This window comes from Bombina bombina, chromosome 10, assembly GCF_027579735.1.
Source record: "Bombina bombina isolate aBomBom1 chromosome 10, aBomBom1.pri, whole genome shotgun sequence".
Taxonomy (NCBI): Eukaryota; Metazoa; Chordata; class Amphibia; order Anura; family Bombinatoridae; genus Bombina; species Bombina bombina.
In genome coordinates, this window is record NC_069508.1 from 57827781 (window position 1) to 57852104 (window position 24324).

Sequence of the window (24324 nt, forward strand, 5' to 3'; positions counted from 1 at the left end):
AGTGCCTTTACATTGTGGTCTATGGGAACTGTGTGTTAACTGTAAATATATATGTATATGCTTATATACATATATATGTATACACATATTAATATATTAACACATAAATATATATGTATATATTCACATACATATATATTTACATTTGCTGCCCATTGCTGCACGACTTACCCCTTTCTCTGCCCTTAGGTTCTGTGCCGTGTATGATGGCGTCAGAACGTGGCTCCCTTTCGAACCTATGGAAGCGCGCTCTCGTGAGCGCAATGCAAACGTGAGATCGCATTCGCATTGCACCTAACTCACATGCGCAAATATCGATTTTGGGTAATTGATATTTTGCGCTCAACTAGTAATCTTTACCTATATTTTTAATTTGGTGCTTATAAGCATGAATTTTAAAGGGCTTTTTGCATGTGCAGTTTAGTTTTATTATCATTTCTGCTGTTTTTTCCTGAATAATTTAAATATAAATTTTAATTTTTCCAGCTACGATTCTTGCAAAAAAAAATTGTTACAGTTTTTAATGTGATGAAACATTACAATATTTTACTGCATTTTTTTCTTCAAAATTTAATGTATTCTTTTAATAAAATGTTTTAATTTTCAGGCACCTAGATTTGGAGTTTTGCGGTAGCCGTCAAAACCAGCGTTAGGGGGTCCTAACGCTGGTTTTTACCGCCCGCTGGTATTTGGAGTTAGTCAGGAAAGGGTCTAACGCTCACTTTGCAGCCGCGACTTTTCCATACCGCAGATCCCCCTACGCCATTTGCGTATCCTATCTTTTCAATGGGATCTTTCTAACGCCGGTATTTAGAGTCTTGGCTGAAGTGAGCGTTAGAACTCTAACGACAAAACTCCAGCCGCAGAAAAAAACAGGAGTTAAGAGCTTTTTGGGCTAACGCCGGTTCATAAAGCTCTTAACTACTGTGCTCTACAGTACACTAACACCCATAAACTACCTATGTACCCCTAAACCGGGTTCCCCCACATCGCCGCCACTCTATTAAATTTTTTTAACCCCTAATCTGCCGACCGCACACCGCCGCCACCTACGTTATACTTATGTACCCCTAATCTGCTGCCCCTAACACCGCCGACCCCTATATTATATTTATTAACCCCTAATCTGCCCCCCACAACGTCGCCGCCAGCTACCTACACTTATTAACCCCTAATCTGCCGACCGGACCTTGCCGCTACTATAGTAAAGTTATTAACCCCTAATCCGCCTCACTGCCGCCTCAATAACCCTATAATAAATAGTATTAACCCCTAATCTGTCCTCCCTAACATCACCGACACCTAACTTCAATTATTAACCCCTAATCTGCCGACCGGACCTCACCGCTACTCTAATAAATGTATTAACCCCTAAAGCTAAGTCTAACCCTAACCCTAACACCCCCCTAAGTTAAATATAATTTAAATCTAACGAAATAAATTAACTCTTATTAAATAAATTATTCCTATTTAAATCTAAATACTTACCTGTAAAATAAATCCTAATATAGCTACAATATAACGAATAATTATATTGTAGCTATTTTAGGATTTATATTTATTTTACAGGCAACTTTGTATTTATTTTAACTAGGTACAATAGCTATTAAAAAGTTAATAACTATTTAATAGTTACCTAGTTAAAATAATTACAAAATTACCTGTAAAATAAATCCTAACCTAAGTTACAATTAAACCTAACACTACACTATCAATAAATTAATTAAATAAATTAACTACAATTAACTACAATTACCTACAATTAAACCTAACACTACACTATCAATAAATTAATTAAATACAATACCTACAAATAACTACAATTAAATACAATTACATAAACTAACTAAAGTACAAAAAAATAAAAAAAGCTAAGTTACAAAAAATAAGAAAATAGGTTACAAACATTTAAAAAATATTACAACAATTTTAAGCTAATTACACCTAATCTAAGCCCCCTAATAAAATAACAAAGCCCCCCAAAATAAAAAAATTCCCTACCCTATTCTACATTAAAAAAGTTCAAAGCTCTTTTACCTTACCAGCCCTTAAAAGGGCCTTTTGTGGGGCATTCCCCCAAAGAAAACTGCTCTTTTGCCTGTAAAAGAAAAATACAACCCCCCCAACATTAAAACCCACCACCCACATACCCCTAATCTAATCTAACCCAAACCCCCCTTAAAATAACCTAACACTAATCCCCTGAAGATCATCCTACCCTGAGTCGTCTTCACTCAGCCGAGCCACCGATGGAACTGAAGAGGAGATCCGGAGCGGCAGAAGTGATACTCCAAGGGGCGCTGAAGAAGTCTTCCATCTGATGAAGTGATCCTCCAGGCGGCGCTGAAGAAGTCTTCCATCCGGGCGATGTCATCTTCCAAGCGGCGCTGAAGAAGTCTTCTATCCGGGCGATGTCATCTTCCAAGCGGGGTCTTCAATCTTCTTTCTTCAGGATCCATCTTCATCCCGCCGACGCGGAACATCCTTCTTTCCCGATGGACTACCGACGAATGAAGGTTCCTTTAAGGGACGTCATCCAAGATGGCGTCCCTCGAATTCCGATTGGCTGATAGGATTCTATCAGCCAATCGGAATTAAGGTAGGAAAATTCTGATTGGCTGATGGAATCAGCCAATCAGATTCAAGTTCAATCCGATTGGCTGATCCAATCAGCCAATCAGATTGAGCTTGCATTCTATTGGCTGATCGGAACAGCCAATAGAATGCAAGCTCAATCTGATTGGCTGATTGGATCAGCCAATCGGATTGAACTTGAATCTGATTGGCTGATTCCATTAGCCAATCAGAATTTTCCTACCTTAATTCCGATTGGCTGATAGAATCCTATCAGCCAATCGGAATTCGAGGGACGCCATCTTGGATGACGTCCCTTAAAGGAACCTTCATTCGTCGGTAGTCCATCGGGAAAGAAGGATGTTCCGCGTCGGCGGGATGAAGATGGATCCTGAAGAAAGAAGATTGAAGACCCCGCTTGGAAGATTACATCGCCCGGATAGAAGACTTCTTCAGCGCCGCCTGGAGGATCACTTCATCGGATGGAAGACTTCTTCAGCGCCCCTTGGAGGATCACTTCTGCCGCTCCGGATCTCCTCTTCAGTTCCATCGGTGGCTCGGCTGAGTGAAGACGACTCAAGGTAGGATGATCTTCAGGGGATTAGTGTTAGGTTATTTTAAGGGGATTTTGGGTTAGATTAGGGGTATGTGGGTGGTGGGTTTTAATGTTGGGGGGGTTGTATTTTTCTTTTACAGGCGAAAGAGCAGTTTTCTTTGGGGCATGCCACACAAAAGGCCCTTTTAAGGGCTGGTAAGGTAAAAGAGCTTTGAACTTTTTTAATGTAGAATAGGGTAGGGAATTTTTTTATTTTGGGGGGCTTTGTTATTTTATTAGGGGGCTTAGATTAGGTGTAATTAGCTTAAAATTGTTGTAATATTTTTTAAATGTTTGTAACCTATTTTCTTATTTTTTGTAACTTAGCCTTTTTTATTTTTTGTACTTTAGTTAGTTTATGTAATTTTATTTAATTGTAGTTATTTGTAGGTATTGTATTTAATTAATTTATTGATAGTGTAGTGTTAGGTTTAATTGTAGGTAATTGTAGTTAATTTATTTAATTAAATTATTGATAGTGTAGTGTTAGGTTTAATTGTAACTTAGGTTAGGATTTATTTTACAGGTACTTTTGTAATTTTTTTAACTAGGTAACTATTAAATAGTTATTAACTATTTAATAGCTATTGTACCTAGTTAAAATAAATACAAAGTTGCCTGTAAAATAAATATAAATCCTAAAATAGCTACAATATAATTATTCGTTATATTGTAGCTATATTAGGATTTATTTTACAGGTAAGTATTTAGATTTAAATAGGAATAATTTATTTAATAAGAGTTAATTTATTTCGTTAGATTTAAATTATATTTAACTTAGGAGGGTGTTAGGGTTAGGGTTAGACTTAGCTTTAGGGGTTAATAAATTTATTAGAGTAGCGGTGAGGTCCGGTCGCCAGATTAGGGGTTAATAATTGAAGTTAGGTGTCGGTGATGTTAGGGAGGACAGATTAGGGGTTAATACTATTTATTATAGGGTTATTGAGGCGGGAGTGAGGCGGATTAGGGGTTAATACATTTATTATAGTAGCGGTGAGGTCCGGTCGGCAGATTAGGGGTTAATTATTGTAGGTAGCTGGTGGTGACGTTGGGGGCGGCAGATTAGGGGTTAATAAGTGTAAGGTTAGGGGTGTTTAGACTCGGGGTACATGTTAGGGTGTTAGGTGCAGACTTCGGAAGTGTTTCCCCATAGGAAACAATGTGGCTGCGTTAGGAGCTTAACGCTGCTTTTTTGCATGTGTTAGGTTTTTTTTCAGCTCAAACTGCCCCATTGTATCCTATGGGGGAATCGTGCACGAGCACGTTTTTAAGCTGGCCGCGTCCGTAAGCACCGCTGGTATTGAGAGTTGCAATGGCGGTAAATTATGCTCTACGCTCCTTTTTTGGAGCCTAACGCAGCCATTCTGTGAACTCTAAATACCAGCGGTATTTAAAAGGTGCGGCCAAAAAAAAGCATGCATAGCTATCGCACCCCTTCTAACGCAAAACTCCAAATCTAGCCGAGGGTTTTTTGTGAGCCCTTTTGTAATGTATGCATCTCCTTTACATAAGAGACATTAAACATTAAGGGCTACAAGTGGAGCGCTAATTTATTGCGTTAGTTCTCATGCCGTGTCTGACGGAATGAGAACGAGGCTCCCATTGGAGCCTATGGAATCGCGCTCTCGTGAGCTCAATGCTTCCAAGCAATGTGAACGCGAAGTCGCATTCATATTGCACATCACTTGTAATTCCAGTGCACATTTGGGTACGCTGGTATTACAAAGTGGAGCGCGAATATCTCTTTTGTGGAAGCGATATTTTGCGCTCCACTTATAATCTGGCCCTAAATTCATTTTATGCACCTCTCATTGATCATGGGTGCTGCCATTATGGAATGTAGGTTATATTGCAGGTATTTGAAGGAGAGTTACTGCACATTAGCTTTGGAATGTGGTAAGATCTAGATTTCAACATGGTTGCACCCATAACTAGAGGATGGCAGAGCATAACCTAATATGCTTATAAAATGTATTTAGTGTTTAATGTCCCTTTAAATGCAGGGAACAACCTTTTGTGAGACACACTGTTCTTAAAGTAAAACTGCTATTGGAGAATTCAAACAGGGCTTTCATGGTACTGGTGAGATTTTTTATAGAAACCTTTAGATCATCTGGATCCAAATAAAGATATATTGACAACTGAAGTATATTGGACAATTGAATCGAAAAACTTTAATTTGCCTTACATGTCCCTTTAACACATTGTTAAAAATGTTTGCTATAACTCAACGTGACTATTAGACCAGTAAAATGTAGAATTAATGTATTGCTATAAAAACAAATCTTAAACGGTTCTTAGTTTAGCTTTACAGCTAAATTGGTACAGGACAATATCTATAAATGGTTCCTGTGTTGTTCTGGATTAGACAAGCTCATTGCGCACTAAAATTAGCTGAGTTCAAATGTATTTGTTTTTGCTCATTAGCTTCAAAGCCATTCAAATGACTCAGCTTCTGGCAATTCCATAATCATGAGCGATTAAAGATCAAAGCAAGATAATAATATTCCCACTGTATATCTACCATTCATTCTTTCAGTTTGTTTCACAATGAATATACAATGTATTCCTTTCTAATAGTTTTTGGGTTTCTTTTCTTTTAATATTTTCCCAGTATTTAGTTACTTACTATATTCTTCAAATGGACTGGATAAGTTGCACCAATAAGATGCCAAAAATGGGAAATACCACGGTTTTGGGATTCCATATTCTCCTGCAAAACAGACAAAATGTATAGATTGTCATGGGATCCAAAATGTGAAATAAAAATTACTTAATTGTGCCAACAAGCACATTTTTTTTATTTAATTGCCCTTTGCTATTATATAATTATTACTATGCACTGATCGACGCACAAATAAATGAGAAAATTCTTATAAAGCTTTCAGTTCAGCTTGTTAAAACTGTATGATCCATCTGAATCATGAAAAACAAAGGGACATGAAATCCAAAGTTATTCTTTCATGACCCAAATAGAGCATGAAAGGTTTCTAAAAAAAAGTTTCCAATTTACTTCTATTATCAAATTTGTGTTGTTCTCATGGTATTCTTTGTTGAAAAGCATACCTAGATATTTAGCATGCATGTGTCTGGAGTTCTATGTATGACATTGTTAAAAGTATTCTTGCATATATGCTGTGTACAGTGCTCCAGACGTGCACTTTTTTTGAGACTACCTAACTTCTTTTCAACAAGGGATACCAAGAAAGCAAACTAAATATGATATTAGAAGCAAATTGGAAGTTTAAAATATATATATATATATATATATATATATATATATATATATATATATATATATATATATATATACTATATATATATATATATATATATATATATGCTTACCTGATAAATTATTTTCTTTCCTGGCATGAAGAGTCCATGAATCCATTCAATTACTAGTGGGAATTCAACTACTGGCCACCAGGTGGAGGCAAAGAACACCCCAGCAAAACTTCAAGTATCCTCCCACTTCCCACAATCCCCAGTCATCCATCCGAGGAATCATGGAAAGAGAAGAGAATACAAAGGGTATAGAGGTGCCTAAGGTTTAGAAAAAAGCTGTCTTAAGAAGAAAATAAGAGCGGGTTGTGGACTCTCCATGCTGGGAAAAAAAATTATTTATCAGGTAAGCATACATTTTATTTTCTTTCCAAAGGCATGGAGAGTCCACAAATCCATTCAATTACCGAAACCACCTTAGGAAGGAATCCTAATTTAGTACGAAGGACCACCTTATCCGCATGAAAAATAAGATAAGGAGGGTCACACTATAGAACTGAAAGCTCCGAACCCCTACAGGCAGGGGAAATAGCCAGAAGAAACAAAACCTTCCAAGACAATTTTTAATATCAACAGAGTGCATAGGCTCGAAAGGAGCCTGTTGCAGAAACCTAAGAACAAGATTAAGACTCCATGGAGGAGCAATTGACCTAAACACAGGCCTGATTCTAACCAAGGCCTGAACAAAAGCTTGAACATCTGGCAAGATTGCTAGACGCCTTTGCAAAAGAATCGAAAGAGCCGAAATCTGACCGTTTAGAGGCCCTACTGAAGAAAAGATAAAATACAGGGAAATCTCACCTGACTCCAAGAGAAACCCCTAGATCTGCACCAATATTTACGCCATACCTTATAAATCCTAGTCTCAATAACCTTCACAGAAAAACCTTGTCTGGACAAGACTAAGCGTTCAATCTCCAAGCAGTCAGCTTCAGAAAAATTAAGTTTGGATGGAGGAAGGGACACTGAAGTAAAAGAACCTTCCTCAGAGGCAATTTCCACGGGGAAATTACGACATCTTCACTAGGTCCGCAAACCAAGTTCTGGAAGTAGGGCAAATGGAGGGAACAAAAAAATTAAACCGAAATCCCATAGCACCACCAGGGCGTCGACCAGAGCTGCTTGAGGATCTCTTGATCTTGCTCCGTATTTTGGAAGCTTGGCCTTTAGACGAGACGCCATCAGATCCAGCTCTGGAACTCCCCACTTGAGAGTTAACATTGATAATACTTCTGGATTGAGGGCCCATTCCCCTGGGTGAAAAGTCTGCCTGCTCAGATAATCCGCTTCCCAGTTGTCCCAGATGACAATTGTGATACTCTGCCCACTGAAGAATGCAAGTCACCTCCGTCATAGCTAATAAGCTCTGAGTTCATCTTTGGTAGTTGATATACGCCACTGAAGTGATGTTGTCTGATTGGAATCTGATAAACCGGACTAAACTTAGTTGAGGCCAGGCTGTTAGAGAACTGAAGATTGATCTCAATTCTAGGATATTTATAGGGAGGGCAGACTCCTCCTGAGTCCAAAGTCCCTGAGCTCTTAAGGAACCCTAAACTGCTCCCCAGCCTTATAGGCTGGCATCCGTGGTCACAATCTCCCAAGAGGGTCTCAGGAAACAAGTGCCCTGAGACAAATGGTCCTGGGTGATCCACCAGGACAGAGAAAATCTTGTCTGAGAGTCTAGAACTATCCTCTGAGAGAGGTATGAGTGCTCTCTGTTCCATTGTCTAAGCATGCATAACTGTAGAGGTCTCAGATGGAAGCAAGCAAACGGAATAATGTCCATGGACGCCACCATGAGACCAATTACTTCCATACACACTGCCACTGATGGACAAAAAGAGGACTGAAGAGAACGACAGGTAGCAAGAAGCTTGAATTTTCTGACCTCCGTCAAGAACATTTACATAGATACTGAGTCTATGATCGTCCCCAGTACTTGGCACCAAGGAACTTTGACCTAAATTCACATTCCACCAGTGAGAGCGGAGAATTGATAACAGAGAATCTGTATGGGATCTTGCTAACTGAAAAGATGGCGCTTGAACCAAGATATCGTCCAGGTAAGGTGCCACCGCAATTCCTAGAGATCTGGCCACAGCCAAAAGAGCCGCTAGAACCTTTGTAAAGATTTGAGGAGCAGTGGCGAGGCCAAAAGGAAGAGCTACAAATAGAAAATGTTGGTCTAAAATGGCAAACCTCAGGAACTTGAAATGTTCCCTGTGGATAGGCACATGAAGATGCGTCTTTCAGGCCTATGGCGGTCATTAATGGACCTTCCTGAACTAGAGGGAAAATAGAACGAAAAGTCTCCATTTTGAAGGATGGAACCTTGAGAAATTTCTTGAGACACTTGAGGTCTAGAATGAGTCGAAAATTTCCCTCTTTTTTGGGAACCACAAAAAGATTTGAATAAAATCCCTGACCCTGTTCTGCTAGAGGAAGTGGGACAATCACTCCCAGAGAAGACAGATCTTTTACACAGTTTAAGAAGGCCTCTCTCTTTACCTGGTTTACAGATAATATCGATATGAGAAATCTGCCCCTGGGTGACAAGATTTGAATCCTATCTTGTATTCCTGGGAGACTATATTCACTGCCCAAGGATCTGGGACATCGCAAATCCAAGCCTGCTAAAAGAAGGGAAGCTTGCCCCCTACTTAATCCAGCCTTGCTTACCATTATTTCAAGGCTGACTAGCTCTCCAAGAAGTCCTGGCTTGCTCAGGTTTAGAAGACAAGGAAGATTTCTGTCCCTTGAAGTTACGAAAGGAACGAAAATGATTCTTTTTATCCTGCAGTAAAAAAGCTCCTTTTCCACCAGTGACCGTGGAAATGATTTCCGCCAGACCAGGATCAAATAAAGTCTTACCCTTAAAGAGAAGAGACAGAAGCCTGGACTTGGAAGTCACATACACAGACCAAGATTTTAACCATAGGGCTCTACGGGCTATAAGCGCAAAACTAGAAATCTTGGCTCCCAGCCTGACTACTTGCATGCTGGCATCATACATTAAAGTATAAGCCAGTTTTAGAGCCTTGATCCTATCCTGGATCTCCTCTATAGTATTCTCCTCTGAAATTAGATCAGACAATGAGTCACACCAATAAGAGTTTGCACCAGCAACGGTCGCAATACTAGCAACTGGTTGCCATTGCAAACCTTGATGAAGAAACATCTTTCTTAAATAATTCTCCAGTTTCTTATCCATAGGGTCTCTAAAAGAGGAACTATCCTCAAGTTCTCTTGGCTAAGGTGGATATAGTGCCCTCTACTTTAGGAACAGTACGCCAAAGATCTCGCACTGAATCAGCAACAGGAAACATCTTCTTAAACACAGGAGACGCGTTAAAGGAAACACCCGGCTTCTCCTATTCTTGAGATATAATGTCAGACATGTAACCTGGACAGGAAAAACCTCCACAGATTTAGGTTTGACATCAAAAACTTATTAGCCTTCTTAGGAGCCTCTGCAATTGTTTCAGAGTCACCCAAAGTAGCTAAAACCTCCCTCAAAAGTAAACAGAGATGCTCAAGCTTAAATCTAAAATGAACCACCTCAGAATCTACTGTACTAGGAACTGTAGATTCAGAATCAGAGATCTCGCCCTCAGAAGCTGCAGAGGAATGATCCTCGCTAGATAACTGAGAAAGACTAACTGTCAGGGTTTTCTCCCTGTTTTGTTTGCCATGTGCTGCTGGCAGCCATTTTACTCACCTCTCTTCCTGACTGGTGCATTGTGGGGGATGCTGCTCATTTCCTGTACTTCCTTTTATGGCCAGACTGGTGTGCATCATCCACGTGAGACAGGATGCAGTCTCAGAATTGTGATGTCATCACTTATTATTTAAAGGGCCTCTGTTCAGTATGCTTTGCCTTTGCGTTGTCTCAGACCTGTTTGTGAGAGTTCCTGTGTATTACCTGGCTGCCTGACGTCCTTCCTGGTTCCTGATCCCTGGCTTGATCCTGACTCTACTGTTTTCCTTGTTCCTGATTCCGGCTCATCTGACTATTCGCTTTGGCTCCTGACTCGGCTCGTCTGACTACCAGCTCTGGTTTTGACTCCTGGCTTGTTATTTTACTTGTGGACTTTTTGCTATTAATAAAGGTGTGATTATTTTTGCACTCCAGTCTGGCCATAAAAGGAAGTACAGGAAATGAGCAGCATCCCCTACAATTCACCATAGTCAGGAAGAGAGGTAAGTAAAATGGCTGCCAGCAGCACATGGCAAACACAACAGGGAGAAAACCCTGACACTAACCAGATCAGTCTTGGCAGAATCAGAACCCATAGAAATGTTCTTATCAGAACTAGGTAAAGCACTTAAGGCTGCAGAAACTGCAGAAGTCAACTGAGCAGCAAAATCTTTAGGTAAAAAAACACTCCCAGTGACTGACTGAGAGGAACCGCAGGGCACTGCATGTGACTCTGTCTAAGACTGGGACATGTTAGGAGAAGGCTAAGACAGAGCCTGAAAAGCATTATCCTGAGAGAAAGAAGGCTCAGATAGGGTATCCTTATAGTTAGATAATAACACTTTATTTAGGCAAGAGGAACAAAATTGCACAGGGGTATAACCTGGGCATCTGCACAGTAAAGACATCTGTCAAAGGACAGAGAAAGTTTGGGATTGGCATTCATAGCAAATCAAATAGCCACAAAAAAACGTTTTCTTTTTTAAAATTTAATTTTTGTATATATCAATTTACTCTTATAAAAATATATATTAATCAAATAACCGGCACATCTACACCCCAGCAAAGCTGGAGAGACTCACCCAAACGGCAACCAAGAATCAAATCCACACCAGCAGAAATAATAATCCTGTTTAAACTGCAGATCAGTGAGAAGCGACAGGCAGAAAAAACAATCAAACGCCATAAAATCCGCTTTGTCCCCTTGTAACCCAGCTTCCTACAAACATAGCCGACTAGTAACAAACCGCTTAGTGGAAGTAAGCTGAGCAGTCACATGATTGCAGTATTTTTCAAATGTGCAATCCAGAGGCATAAACGCGGTAAAAAGAACCGCCAAACAAGACCTCCTTAAAGAGATAGTACCCTGAAACAAAATAAGGGTAAACTGTGCCAAACATATCCCCATAGCCAAAATAAAAGAGCCTTCATATGACAGAACAGTACCCTGAACTGCTGCCCAACTAAATCCCCCAATTTTTAAGGGATATACAGTCCCATAAGGATCCACCTTGTTCTCTATATATCCTTTTCTTTTTCTTTTTTAAAAAAAAAAGGAAATCCTAAGTGCTGCATCCTTCTCACCTAGAAGGTAAAAGCACTTACCTGTGAATCCGCTGTAGGGCAGGTACAGCAACAGGTATGATAGATTCCTCACTGACATAGACCTGTAGACAAAGAAAAACCAACCCTGGTTTTCTATTTAGGGTTAGCATAAATGTTGGAAGGTAAGCAAAGACAACCTCGCCATCTTCTAACTGCTAAAAGCCACCATTACTCTTACTAAAGAGGATTACATGTACACAGCATAGCCCCAAACCTTGCTTGCAGTGAAAAGTACCCATTAAAGGATTAAAAACTTGATTTTCTTCAGACACCATCTTCGCACACCACCAACGATCTACATAGGCAAAGAATAACTGGGGATTGTGGGAAGTGGGAGGATACTTGAAGTTTTGCTGGGGTGTTCTTTGCCTTCACCTGGTGGCCAGGAGTTGAATTTCCACTAGTAATTGAATGGATTTGTGGACTCTACATGCCTTTGGAAATAAATGTATGCTATAGGGTAGATTTATCAAATGTCGGGTGGACATGATTCGCTGTAGCTGATAGCATATGCTGTCAGCATTTATCATTGCTCAACCATTTCTTGTGAAATGCCTGTGCAATGCCACCCCCTGAACATTCGCGGCCAATCGGACGCTAGCAGGGGGTGTCAATCATCCCGATCGTATCCGATCTGGATGATTGCAGTCCGCCACCATGAGTTAAGGAGCAGCAGTCTTCTGGCGAGCTGGAAACTTTGGGGGTAGATTGCAGCATCTACTGTTTGATAAATCTACCCCCATATCTGAATCATGAAATAGAAATGTGGGTTTTGTGTCCCTTTAAACCAGGGATGGGGAATCTTACCACTCCTGGTGTTTTAGAATTACATTACCAATGATGCTTAGGCACTCTGAAGTCCAGTTGAGCATTATGGGAAATGAAGTTCTGAAACATCTGAAGGGCCAAAGTTCCCCAATCCCTGCTTTAAACTAACCATTCTGCAGTATCTGCAATACTGAATATCCTACCTGGATATACACTGTCTATATACCATGCCAGCACCCAATATATAAATGCATCAACGAGCATCATGAAAATAGAAAATAGAAAACTGTATTCATCTGCTTCCACCGGGCTCTTTCCAATGTTGCCCCACTGAAGACCAATGCCTTGTTCTTCATATCTAGATAAATATTCTGTTCCAAACCCAAAAGCAACTGGAGAAAGAAAGCTCTGCAAGAAAAGGATTAGACAAAAAGATTTAAAAGTCAAAACTAGCAATTAGAAAAATACCTGGTACGAGAAAATTAACAGATGAACTGCCATTTTACATTTGTCTTTTAAATACGTAGAGCGACTGAGCAGTCGGGCAATAGGACCTGGACCGAGGGCCAAGGGGGGGCTCCTAGTATTCTGCTTATGCTCACAGTCACAGTTTGTTAAACGAGCTATCGCAGCAGTGACAGTTTAGCTACTGTAGCGGTTGTGACTATTATGGGACAGCTGCGCTAGCAGTTGTGAGCTGGGGCAGGGATAAGATGACCAGGCACTAGCGTAGTGCTGATAGATGTGCTAGCAGTAACTAAGCAGTTAAGGGTGGGCAGAGTGGTAGCCCTGTCCCTGGAGTGGGTGCCCAGTGCCTGGATAGCAGGTCTGTTGCTCTGGGGGCACTGTAGTGTGGGCCTCTTGCCCTGGAAGGAGGTGGGCCCTGGGGTGAGGGTCTTTGGCCATGGGGGCCTTGGAGTATGCAGGCCCTGGACCTCGATGTTGGGGGCCCTAGTGGGAGCAAGGCAGGAAGGCCGTAGGTAGAGGGAGGGGCAAAGAAGATAGGGTGGGGTATAGCAGGGCAGTGTGGGGGACCCTTCCCTAATTTTTGCCCTGGGGCCCTGGTTGGTCTCAGTCCGCTCCTGATGATTGATCAACATAGGTACAGATCACAGGTTATTTTTTGATTTGACAAGCTTCTGATATAGTGTATACAAAAACACAGGGACTTATAAACCATAACAAGAGAAATTGCACAAAGACTAAGATCTGGTTGTTATACAGGTCAGAGTTTGAGAGATGTTGCCTAACACTGATAAACATTAAAGGGACATGAACCCCCCCCCCCCCCCCCCAAAAAAAAATAAAAAAATCATGATTCAGATAGAGCGTAAAAGTATAAAAAACAACTTTACATTTTACTGTTATCAAATTTACTTTGTGCTATTGGTATCTTTTGTTAAAAAGCAGATCGGAAGGTTTAAGAGTGTACACATGGCAGGAGCAATATATAGCAGCTGTTTTTAAATCCATGTTATGCATTTTCAAGAACAGTAGGTGGCAGCAGTGTTTCCTGTCATGCACTGCTTAAGAAAACTATATACTACCTACCTAGGTATCTTTTCAACAACAACAAAAATCCATGTGAACTAAGTAAAGTTGATAACCAAAGTAAAAAAATATAATTTTCTGTCTGAATAATGGAAGAAAAGTGTCTCTTTGAGGAGTTTCAAATTCCTCATATAAGGATGATTTATAACATTGTTAACAAACTAATCTAAAAGTTATTAAAGGGACATGAAACCCAAATTTTTTCTCACGATTCAGATAGAGAATGCAATTTAAACAACATTTCAATTTACTACTATAATCTATGTTTTTTTCATTCTTTAGATATCTTTTGTTGAAGAAATAGCAGTGCACATGGGTGAGCCAATTACACGAGGCATCTACTGTATGTGCAGCCCCCAATCAGCAGCTACTGAGCCTATATCGACAAAGGATATTAAGAGAATGAAGAAAATTAGATAATAGAAGTAAATTGGAAAGTTATTTAAAATTGCATGCTCTATCTAAATTATGAAAGAAAAAATGTGGGTTTCATGTCCCTTTAACTATCATAATTTGACTTTGTGGCCTATGCTATGTGGGGGAAATAGTGGAAATATAAATAGAATGAGGCTCTGCATATTAGAGCTTTTGAGTTATAGTTATTCAAACCATCTGATAACTAGACATACTTTAAAATGAGAGAAATGTCAATGTATCCTTCCTTGTAAAATATTTTATAAATAAATAAATAATGCACATGTTTTGGCTTTGAAGAATGGTACCCAGCTAGATAACATTTTTTTTTAAATAATTATCTGGTGACGGGAATTTTTAAAATACTCTGTTACATAAAGAAGTATTTTGTATTTATTCTATGGATAATTTTCAATTATGTTTATATATATATAAAAAAAATGTTAAATCAAAAATGGTTTATGTTATTAAATATTTGTGTGTATATGAATGCTTCTACTGTATTTTTTTTTGTTTACACAGTGCCTCAAAAGATTCTTTGTAGTAAAGTGCAATGCTAAAGATGACCATAAGATGGCAGCTAAGACATTCTGAACGTCTCATTTCTAAATTTAGAGATATAGTTTAGATGGATGATAAACAGAGAGACAGGCAGATAGAGAGAAAGATAGATGATAGATAGATAGATAGATAGATAGATAGATAGATAGATAGATAGATAGATAGATCAGACAGGTATTCACTACTGATTTTCAAACCTATCTGGACTAGAACACAGGTGAAATAATCAGCTGATTAGTAAACATGATTATTTTACCTGTTCTCTCCCAAGGTAATCCTGAAAATCTGACCTGTTAGAGAGGATTGAGGATAGGTTTGAAAACCAGTGATATAGTGACTGCTGGGTGGAAATAGTATTTATATGTCAAAGTTATTGTTATTTTTGGAAAATTCATATACAATATATATATATACACATTTGATTTTTCCTTCTCTACTCAGTTATTTCCATAGTACTTGGGACATTTATAGATACTGAACATTTTCTTTATTAGTAAAATTAAAGCATCTTTACAAACTTGTGGTACTAATTACAAACAACTTATAAAAAAGTGGATAGCATTTATAATTTCCATCTTTTTTCCTGGTTAATATATTCTTTACACTTAAAGGGTCATTCCAGCCAAAACAGGAATCCACGTGGATGCATTTCAGTTGTGAATAGAGGTATTTTTGTAATATAGATGTAATATCAAAAATGCTTCTAATTAAAGCTATAGCTGTTTTAAATCTGTATTTAAGTATGCACCGTGCACCATCAATTTAAACACAACACTTGCACAGAGAGCTTGTACCATCTTGTAGTGACTCAATTTGTTCATTACTGACATGATGCAAGCCCTGCTGGTGCGCTGAGCAGCTGCAGTATTTAAAATGCTGGTACACTGAGAATATTTATCTATGCTTCACGTGCACGTGCATAGAACAATGCAAACACCAAAACAGTGATAACTTTTACTAGAAGCATTTTTGCCAATACATGTATATTGCAAATCTGTTTCTTTTCAAAGATGTAGTTTATCTATGTGCATTTAAATTTTGACTGGAATATCTCCCTTTGAGTTCTAAGCACTTTCCCACCTGGGTGCTAAGCTAATTTAATTTATTTTTTTATTTTCTGAAAAAAAATGTTTTAACTATTTTTTTATTTTTTTATTTTTTCCAGATCCCCAAGACCATTGGGAAGGTTAGGTGATTACCCTTGGGGGTCTGTAGCTGCTTAGATGCCTGAGATACAGGCTTCTAAGCAGCATGCCCCCTTTCCCTATACTTTGTATTGACAAATTGTTAATAAAGTTGCGCGGTGACGTCATTGCGCAAAACGTGATGCCCCGGCGATGCTTATCACTCTGCAGGCACGATCACTGGGGTAGGAGCTGGTGGGAGCCCCCAGATCTCCCTCAAGGTGGGAGAGTGCTAGTGACGGCTCTGAGTCGTCATTAGCAGCAGAGTGGGAAACTCTGTGACGGCTCAGAGCCGTCATTAGCACTCAAAGGGTTAATGACATCATAGTGGCAATGTAAGATTTAAAAACATATAATATGTGCTGCTGAAGTGATGACAATGCTTATGCTGTAGAAAATACCAATTAGTGAGACGTAAACAAAACTTGTCAGACTGTGAAAAAAAAAATCTCTTGCAACTTATTGTTCACTGTTTACTGCATACAACCCCTGTAGGTGTTTTTATGTCCATAAAGGTTGGTATTGATAAAATCTCTATTCCTTACTGCCAATGTTTTCAGCTTGAATGTCATCCGGTCCTGCCAAGCGAAACAGAGGATGTGCGGCAAGTAGAGTGTGAAATAAATGACTCCACTGCAAGCGGCTGCTAAGTTGGCTTTAGAGAAGAACACGCTCATCAGGAAGCCTTGCATGATAGTCGCAATTGTGAAAGTCATTAGGAAGCAGAATAGGATAAATGGATTACTGTAGTGAAGAACCCCTCCACCCTGTGAATACGGAGAGAAAGAGCAATCAGCATGGGATCTCTTTATATGTCAAACAATGCAGTACAGAAAAACTTGATGCAATACACACAGGAGACAGGAAAGGGACACATGACCATTTATTTGTGTGTGTAGTAAGAATATAACTCCTGGTCTGGAAACATTACAAAAAGAAACTAGATGCATGTCAAATATAAAGCACGTTATTTTAAAGGGACAGTAAAGTCATAATTAAACTTTTCATGATACAGATAATGTGATTTAAAAAAAAAAAACTTCCAATTAACTTTTGTTATCAAATTTGCTTTGATATCCTTTGTTAAGAGTAAAGCTAGGTAGGCCGATAGGAGCTCAGGAGCGTGCACGTGCCTTTTAGCAGTCAATGTATAAAATTGCATAAAAAAAGTTGCCAACACTGCAGCCAGATGGCTAGAGACACGTGCACGCCCCTGAACGCACCTAGGATGACTCCTTAACAATGGATACCAAGTGAACTAAGCAAAATTGATAACAGAAGTAAATTGGAAAGTTGTTTAAAATTACATGCTCTATCTAATCCATTTAAAGGGACAGTCAAGTAAAAAAAAACTTTAATGATTTAAAAAGGGCATGTAATGGATTGTGAACTAATGAGGGGTTGCAATGCTCTGAACTGGGATACGGTTTTTTTTTTTTTTTTGTTTTTTTTTTTTTTTTGTCCTCCCTCCCCTCCCCCTTTCCTCCCTCACCTTTACACCCTGTAACCCTAACACACTTAGTCTACCTTTCTAGACATCTACTTTTCTAAAGAGTACAGTAATATAAGCAGCAGTGTGATGGGCTTAAGCTGCTGAAAAGAGACAAATACCATGTGATCTGTACCCGAGGTATTCGCTTTTCCTTCTTTCCGATACCTACTACATATTTATAATCTGTATCACTAAGCAGCTGATGTTAGATGTTTTTGTTATATGGTCAGTATACATTTCTGTAGTATCTGACGAAGATTTTTCTTATGCTGTTTGATTTGAACTAATTTCTATCTGCGAAATGATATAAACAATCTTTAACTGTACAGGTATTTGAAATTGTGTACAACTGACTTTGCAAAGTATGTATATTAATGCCCTGTATTTTTCACATTTCGCCAATAAAGCTTTATTTTGAAAACTAAAAAGGGCATGTAATTTTAAACAACTTTCCAATTTACTTTTATTACCAATTTTGCTTTGTTCTCTTGGTATTCTTAGTTGAAAGCTAAATCTAGGCGGTATATATGCTAATTTCTTAGACCTTGAAGGCCACCTCTAATCTGAAAGCATTTTGACAGTTTTTCCCCACTAGAGGGCGTTAGTTCATGTGTTTCATATAGATAACCTTGAGCTCAGGCACGTGAAGCTCCTAAGAGCAAGCACTGATTGGCTAAAAATGCAAGTCAGTCAAAAGAACTTAAATAAGGGGGCAGTTTGCAGAGCCATAGATACAAGGTAATCAAAGAAGTAAAAAGTATATTATTATAACTGTTGGTTATGCAAAATTGGGGAATGGGTAATAAAGGGATTATCTACCTTTTTAAACAACAACATTTCTGGTGTTTACTGTCCCTTTAAGTTTATTTTAAATTTACTTTTCCTTTAAAGGGACATTAAACACTTAGGCCTAGATTTAGAGTTTGGCGGTAGCCGTCAAAACCAGCGTTAGAGGCTCCTAACGCTGGTTTTTACCGCCCTCTGGTATTTGGAGTCAGTCAGGAAAGGGTCTAACGCTCACTTTCCAGCCGCGACTTTTCCATACCGCAGATCCCCCTACGCCATTTGCGTATCCTATCTTTTCAATGGGATCTTTCTAACGCCGGTATTTAGAGTCTTGGCTGAAGTGAGCGTTAGAAATCTAACGACAAGACTCCAGCCGCAAAAAAAAGTCAGTAGTTAAGAGCTTTCTGGGCTAACGCCGGTTTATAAAGCTCTTAACTACTGTGCTCTAAAGTACACTAACACCCATAAACTACCTATGTACCCCTAAACCGAGGTCCCCCCACATCGCCGCCACTCTATTAAAAATTTTTAACCCCTAATCTGCCGCTCCGTACCCCGCCGCCAGCTACGTTATCCCTATGTACCCCTAATCTGCTGCCCCTAACATCGCCGACCACTATGTTATATTTATTAACCCCTAATCTGCCGCCCCCGCTATCGCTGACACCTGTATATTATTATTAACCCCTAATCTTCCGCTCCGTACACCGCCGCAACCTATATTATACCTATGTACCCCTAATCTGCTGCCCCTAACACCGCCGACCCCTATATTATATTTATTAACCCCTAATCTGCCCCCCACAACGTCGCCTCCACCTACCTACAATAATTAACCCCTAATCTGCCGACCGCATCACACCGCTACTATAATAAAGTTATTAACCCCTAATCCGCCTCACTCCCACCTCAATAACCCTATAAGAAATAGTATTAACCCCTAATCTGCCCTCCCTAACATCGCCGACACCTAACTTCAATTATTAACCCCTAATCTGCTGACCGGAGCTCGCCACTACTATAATAAATGTATTAACCCCTAAAGCTAAGTCTAAACCTAACACTAACACCCCCCTAAGTTAAATATAATTTAAATCTAACGAAATAAATTAACTCTTATTAAATAAATTATTCCTATTTAAAGCTAAATACTTACCTGTAAAATAAACCCTAATATAGCTACAATATAAATTATAATTATATTATAGCTATTTTAGGATTAATATTTATTTTACAGGCAACTTTGTAATTATTTTAACCAGGTACAATAGCTATTAAATAGTTAATAACTATTTAATAGCTAAAATAGTTAAAATAATAACAAAATTACCTGTAAAATAAATCCTAACCTAAGTTACAATTAAACCTAACACTACACTATCAATAAATTAATTAAATACAATACCTACAAATAACTACAATTAAATAAACTAACTAAAGTACAAAAAATAAAAAAGAACTGTTACAAAAAATAAAAAAATATTTACAAACATTAGAAAAATATTACAACAATTTTAAACTAATTACACCTACTCTAAGCCCCCTAATAAAATAACAAAGACCCCCAAAATAAAAAATGCCCTACCCTATTCTAAATTAAAAAAGTTCAAAGCTCTTTTACCTTACCAGCCCTGAAAAGGGCCCTTTGCGGGGCATGCCCCAAATAATTCAGCTCTTTTGCCTGTAAAAAAAAACATACAATACCCCCCCAACATTACAACCCACCACCCACATACCCCTAATCTAACCCAAACCCCCCTTAAATAAACCTAACACTAAGCCCCTGAAGATCTTCCTACCTTATCTTCACCATGCCAGGTTCACCGATCGGTCCTCCGAAGTCTTGATCCAAGCCTCCGAAATCTTCATCCAAGCCCAAGCGGGGGCTGGTGATCCATCATCCGGCTGAAGTCTTCTATCAAGCGGCGGCTGAAGAGGTCCAGAAGAGGCTCCAAAGTCTTCATCCTATCCGGGAAGAATAGGAGATCTGGACCGGCAACCATCTTGATCCAAGCGGCATCTTCTATCTTCATCCGATGACGAACGGCTCCATCTTGAAGACCTCCGACGCGGATCCATCCTCTTCTTCTGACGTCCAAATGAAGAATGAAGGTTCTTTTAAGGGACGTCATCCAAGATGGCGTCCCTCAAATTCCGATTGGCTGATAGGATTCTATCAGCCAATCGGATTGAACTTGAATCTGATTGGCTGATTCCATCAGCCAATCAGAATTTTCCTACCTTAATTCCGATTGGCTGATAGAATCCTATCAGCCAATCGGAATTCGAGGGACGCCATCTTGGATGACGTCCCTTAAAGGAACCTTCATTCTTCATTTGGACGTCGGAAGAAGAGGATGGATCCGCGTCAGAGGTCTTCAAGATGGAGCTGTTCGTCATCGGATAAAGATAGAAGATGCCGCTTGGATCAAGATGGTTGCCAGCCGCCGATTGATAGAAGACTTCAGCCGGATGATGGATCGCCAGCCCCCGCTTGGGCTTGGATGAAGATTTCAGAGGCTTGGATCAAGACTTCGGAGGACGGATCGGTGAACCTGGCATGGTGAAGATAAGGTAGGAAGATCTTCAGGGGCTTAGTGTTAGGTTTATTTAAGGGGGGTTTGGGTTAGATTAGGGGTATGTGGGTGATGGGTTGTAATGTTGGGGGGGAGTATTGTATTTTTTTTTTACAGGCAAAAGAGCTGAATTATTTGGGGCATGCCCCGCAAAGGGCCCTTTTCAGGGCTGGTAAGGTAAAAGAGCTTTGAACTTTTTAAATTTAGAATAGGGTAGGGCATTTTTTTATTTTGGGGGTCTTTGTTATTTTATTAGGGGGCTTAGAGTAGGTGTAATTAGTTTAAAATTGTTGTAATATTTTTCTAATGTTTGTAAATATTTTTTTATTTTTTGTAACAGTTCTTTTTTATTTTTTGTACTTTAGTTAGTTTATTTAATTGTAGTTATTTGTAGGTATTGTATTTAATTAATTTATTGATAGTGTAGTGTTAGGTTTAATTGTAGATAATTGTAGGTATTGTATTTAATTTATTTAATGATAGTGTAGTGTTAGGTTTAATTGTAACTTAGGTTAGGATTTATTTTACAGGTAATTTTGTTATTATTTTAACTATTTTAGCTATTAAATAGTTATTAACTATTTAATAGCTATTGTACCTGGTTAAAATAATTACAAAGTTGCCTGTAAAATAAATATTAATCCTAAAATAGCTACAATATAATTATTCGTTATATTGTAGCTATATTAGGGTTTATTTTACAGGTAAGTATTTAGCTTTAAATAGGAATAATTTATTTAATAAGAGTTAATTTATTTCGTTAGATTTAAATTATATTTAATTTAGGGGGGTGTTAGTGTTAGGGTTAGACTTAGCTTTAGGGGTTAATCCATTTATTATAGTAGCGTTGAGGTGTGATCGGCAGATTAGGGGTTAATAATTGAAGTTAGGTGTCGGCGATGTTAGGGAGGGCAGATTAGGGGTTAATACTATTTATTATAGGGTTAGTGAGGCGGGAGTGAGGAAGATTGGGGTTAATAACTTTATTATAGTAGCGGTGAGATGCGGTCGGCAGAATAGGGGTTAATAAGTGTAGGTAGGTAGCTGCGACGTTGTGGGGGGCAGATTAGGGGTTAATAAGTATAATATAGGGGTCGGCGTGTGTTAGGGGCGGCAGATTAGGGGTACATAGGGATAATGTAGGTGGCGGCGGTGTATGGAGCGGCAGATTAGGGGTTAATAATAAAATGCAGGGGTCAGCGATAGCGGGGGCGGCAGATTAGGGGTTAATAAGTGTAAGGTTAGGGGTGTTTAGACTCGGGGTACATGTTAGGGTGTTAGGTGCAGACTTAGGAAGAGTTTCCCCATAGGAAACAATGGGGCCGCGTTAGGAGCTGAACGCTGCTTTTTTGCAGGTGTTAGGTTTTTTTTCAGCTCAAACTGTCCCATTGTTTCCTATGGGGGAATCGTGCACAAGCACGTTTTTGAAGCTGGCCGCGTCCGTAAGCACCGCTGGTATCGAGAGTTGCAGTTGCGGTAAATATGCTATACGCTCCTTTTTTGGAGCCTAACGCAGCCATTCTGTGAACTCTAAATACCAGCGGTATTTAAAAGGTGCGGGGGAAAAAAGCATGCGTAGCTAACGCACCCTTTTGGCCGCAAAACTCTAAATCTAGGCGTTAATGAATGCTATATGGAATGATGCATTCAAAGAAAAGATTAGTCTCAAAATAACATGTAGATGTATGTTTTAAAGTTTCATTTGGTGTTTAAATATTGACATAGAAACATAGAATTTGACGGTAGATAAGAACCAAAAGGGCCCATCAAGTCTACCCATATTACATGTTACTTTTTCCTTAAGATAGCCTTATGCATGTCCCAGGCATTTTTTAATTCCTTTACAGTCTTTGGGGCCTATTTATCAAATGTCTTGCGGATCAGGTCCACAAGACATCGCTGAATGCGGAGAGCAATACGCTCGCCGTATTCAGCATTGCACCAGCAGCTCACAAGAGCTGCTGGTGCAACGCCGCACCCTGCATACTCGCGGCCAATTGGCCACCAGCAGGGGGTGTCAATCAACCCGATCGTACTCGATCTGGTTGAATTGTGGCAATTCCTGTCCGCCTTCTCAGAGCAGACGGACAGGGTTATGGAGCAGCGGTCTTTGTGACCACTGCTCCATAACTTGTGTTTCTGGCAAGTCTGAAGACTCGCCAGAAACACGGGCCGTCAAGCTCCGTTCGGAGCTTGATAGATAGGCCCCTTTGTGTTTACCACCTCAAATGGAAGTTTATTGCATGAATCCACCACCCTTTCTGCAAAAAAAATGCTTCCTCAAATTTCTCCTGAATCTGCTACCCTCTAACTTTAGATTGTGACCTCTTGTTTTGAAATTTCTTGTTTTTTGAAAAATGCTTTCAGCTTCTATTTTATTAAGTCTCTTTATATATTTGAAGGTTTCTATCATGTCACCTCTTTCCCTTCTATCCTCTAAACCAGCAGTCGCCAACCAGTGGTCCGTGGATCACTGGTGGTCCACGAGAAGATGCTGGTGGTCCTTGACACCATCAAGCAGGAATTAATCTCCTCTGATGGTGTCACCCCCGTCGCGCTGCAACTCCCTACAGTGCCTGGCTGGACATCAGTGAAATCTAACGGAGGAGGAGTTAAATTACAATCTCCCTATGCACATTGCGTAGTACTGCGCAACTTGGGTAACTTGGGTAGCCCGGCGCGCTGCTCAGAGGAAGATGCTTCCATTCTAAAGCCAGCAGAGGTCGGTATAGTCTTGGCTTCAAATAGTGGAATTAAAGTATATAAAAAAAGAAAATCTTTAAAAAAAAAAATCTCTTATATTTCATTTATTTTCTTCCCTTTACCTGTCTCTTTGTAGTAGTTTTCCTAATTCCCTCACATGGACTTACATCACTGTTTGTCTTCCTCCCCTCCATCTCCTTTTTTTATTAAATATTAATTATTTTTTATTCTAATAATTTTCCCGCACACAAAGCCATTGAATAATTATCCCACGTACAAAGCCACCTAAATTCCAGTAATTGCCATCCAGTTGATCAGCCATATCCCACCAGTATTATAGTAATTGCCAGTAACATCAGTCGTGGTTAGCTCACATCCATATTGAGAGCTTTCTGATGACTCCAATGTCTGTCCATGATCATAAGTAGTTTGGCATAATTCCTAACTGGGGAGGTAACTTGGAAGACTTGTGGTCCTTTTAAACATAATTATAATTATTTTCCCCACCTTCTGCCTCTCTGTTTCCAGCT

The 24324-nt window shown here is 39.3% G+C and overlaps 1 protein-coding gene across 1 annotated transcript in view; it reads right to left on the reverse strand.

Moving 5' to 3' along the window:
- The window catches only part of ABCA4 (ATP binding cassette subfamily A member 4), a 382609-nt gene that overhangs the window by 183783 nt on the left and 174502 nt on the right, over positions 1–24324 (reverse strand). Inside the window, exons 15-17 of the mRNA XM_053693132.1 lie at positions 16783–17004; positions 12731–12935; positions 5799–5882 (exon numbers count right to left, since the gene is read on the reverse strand). Coding sequence (XP_053549107.1) covers positions 5799–5882; positions 12731–12935; positions 16783–17004 — 511 coding nt within the window. The remainder of the gene's footprint in view (positions 1–5798; positions 5883–12730; positions 12936–16782; positions 17005–24324) is intronic.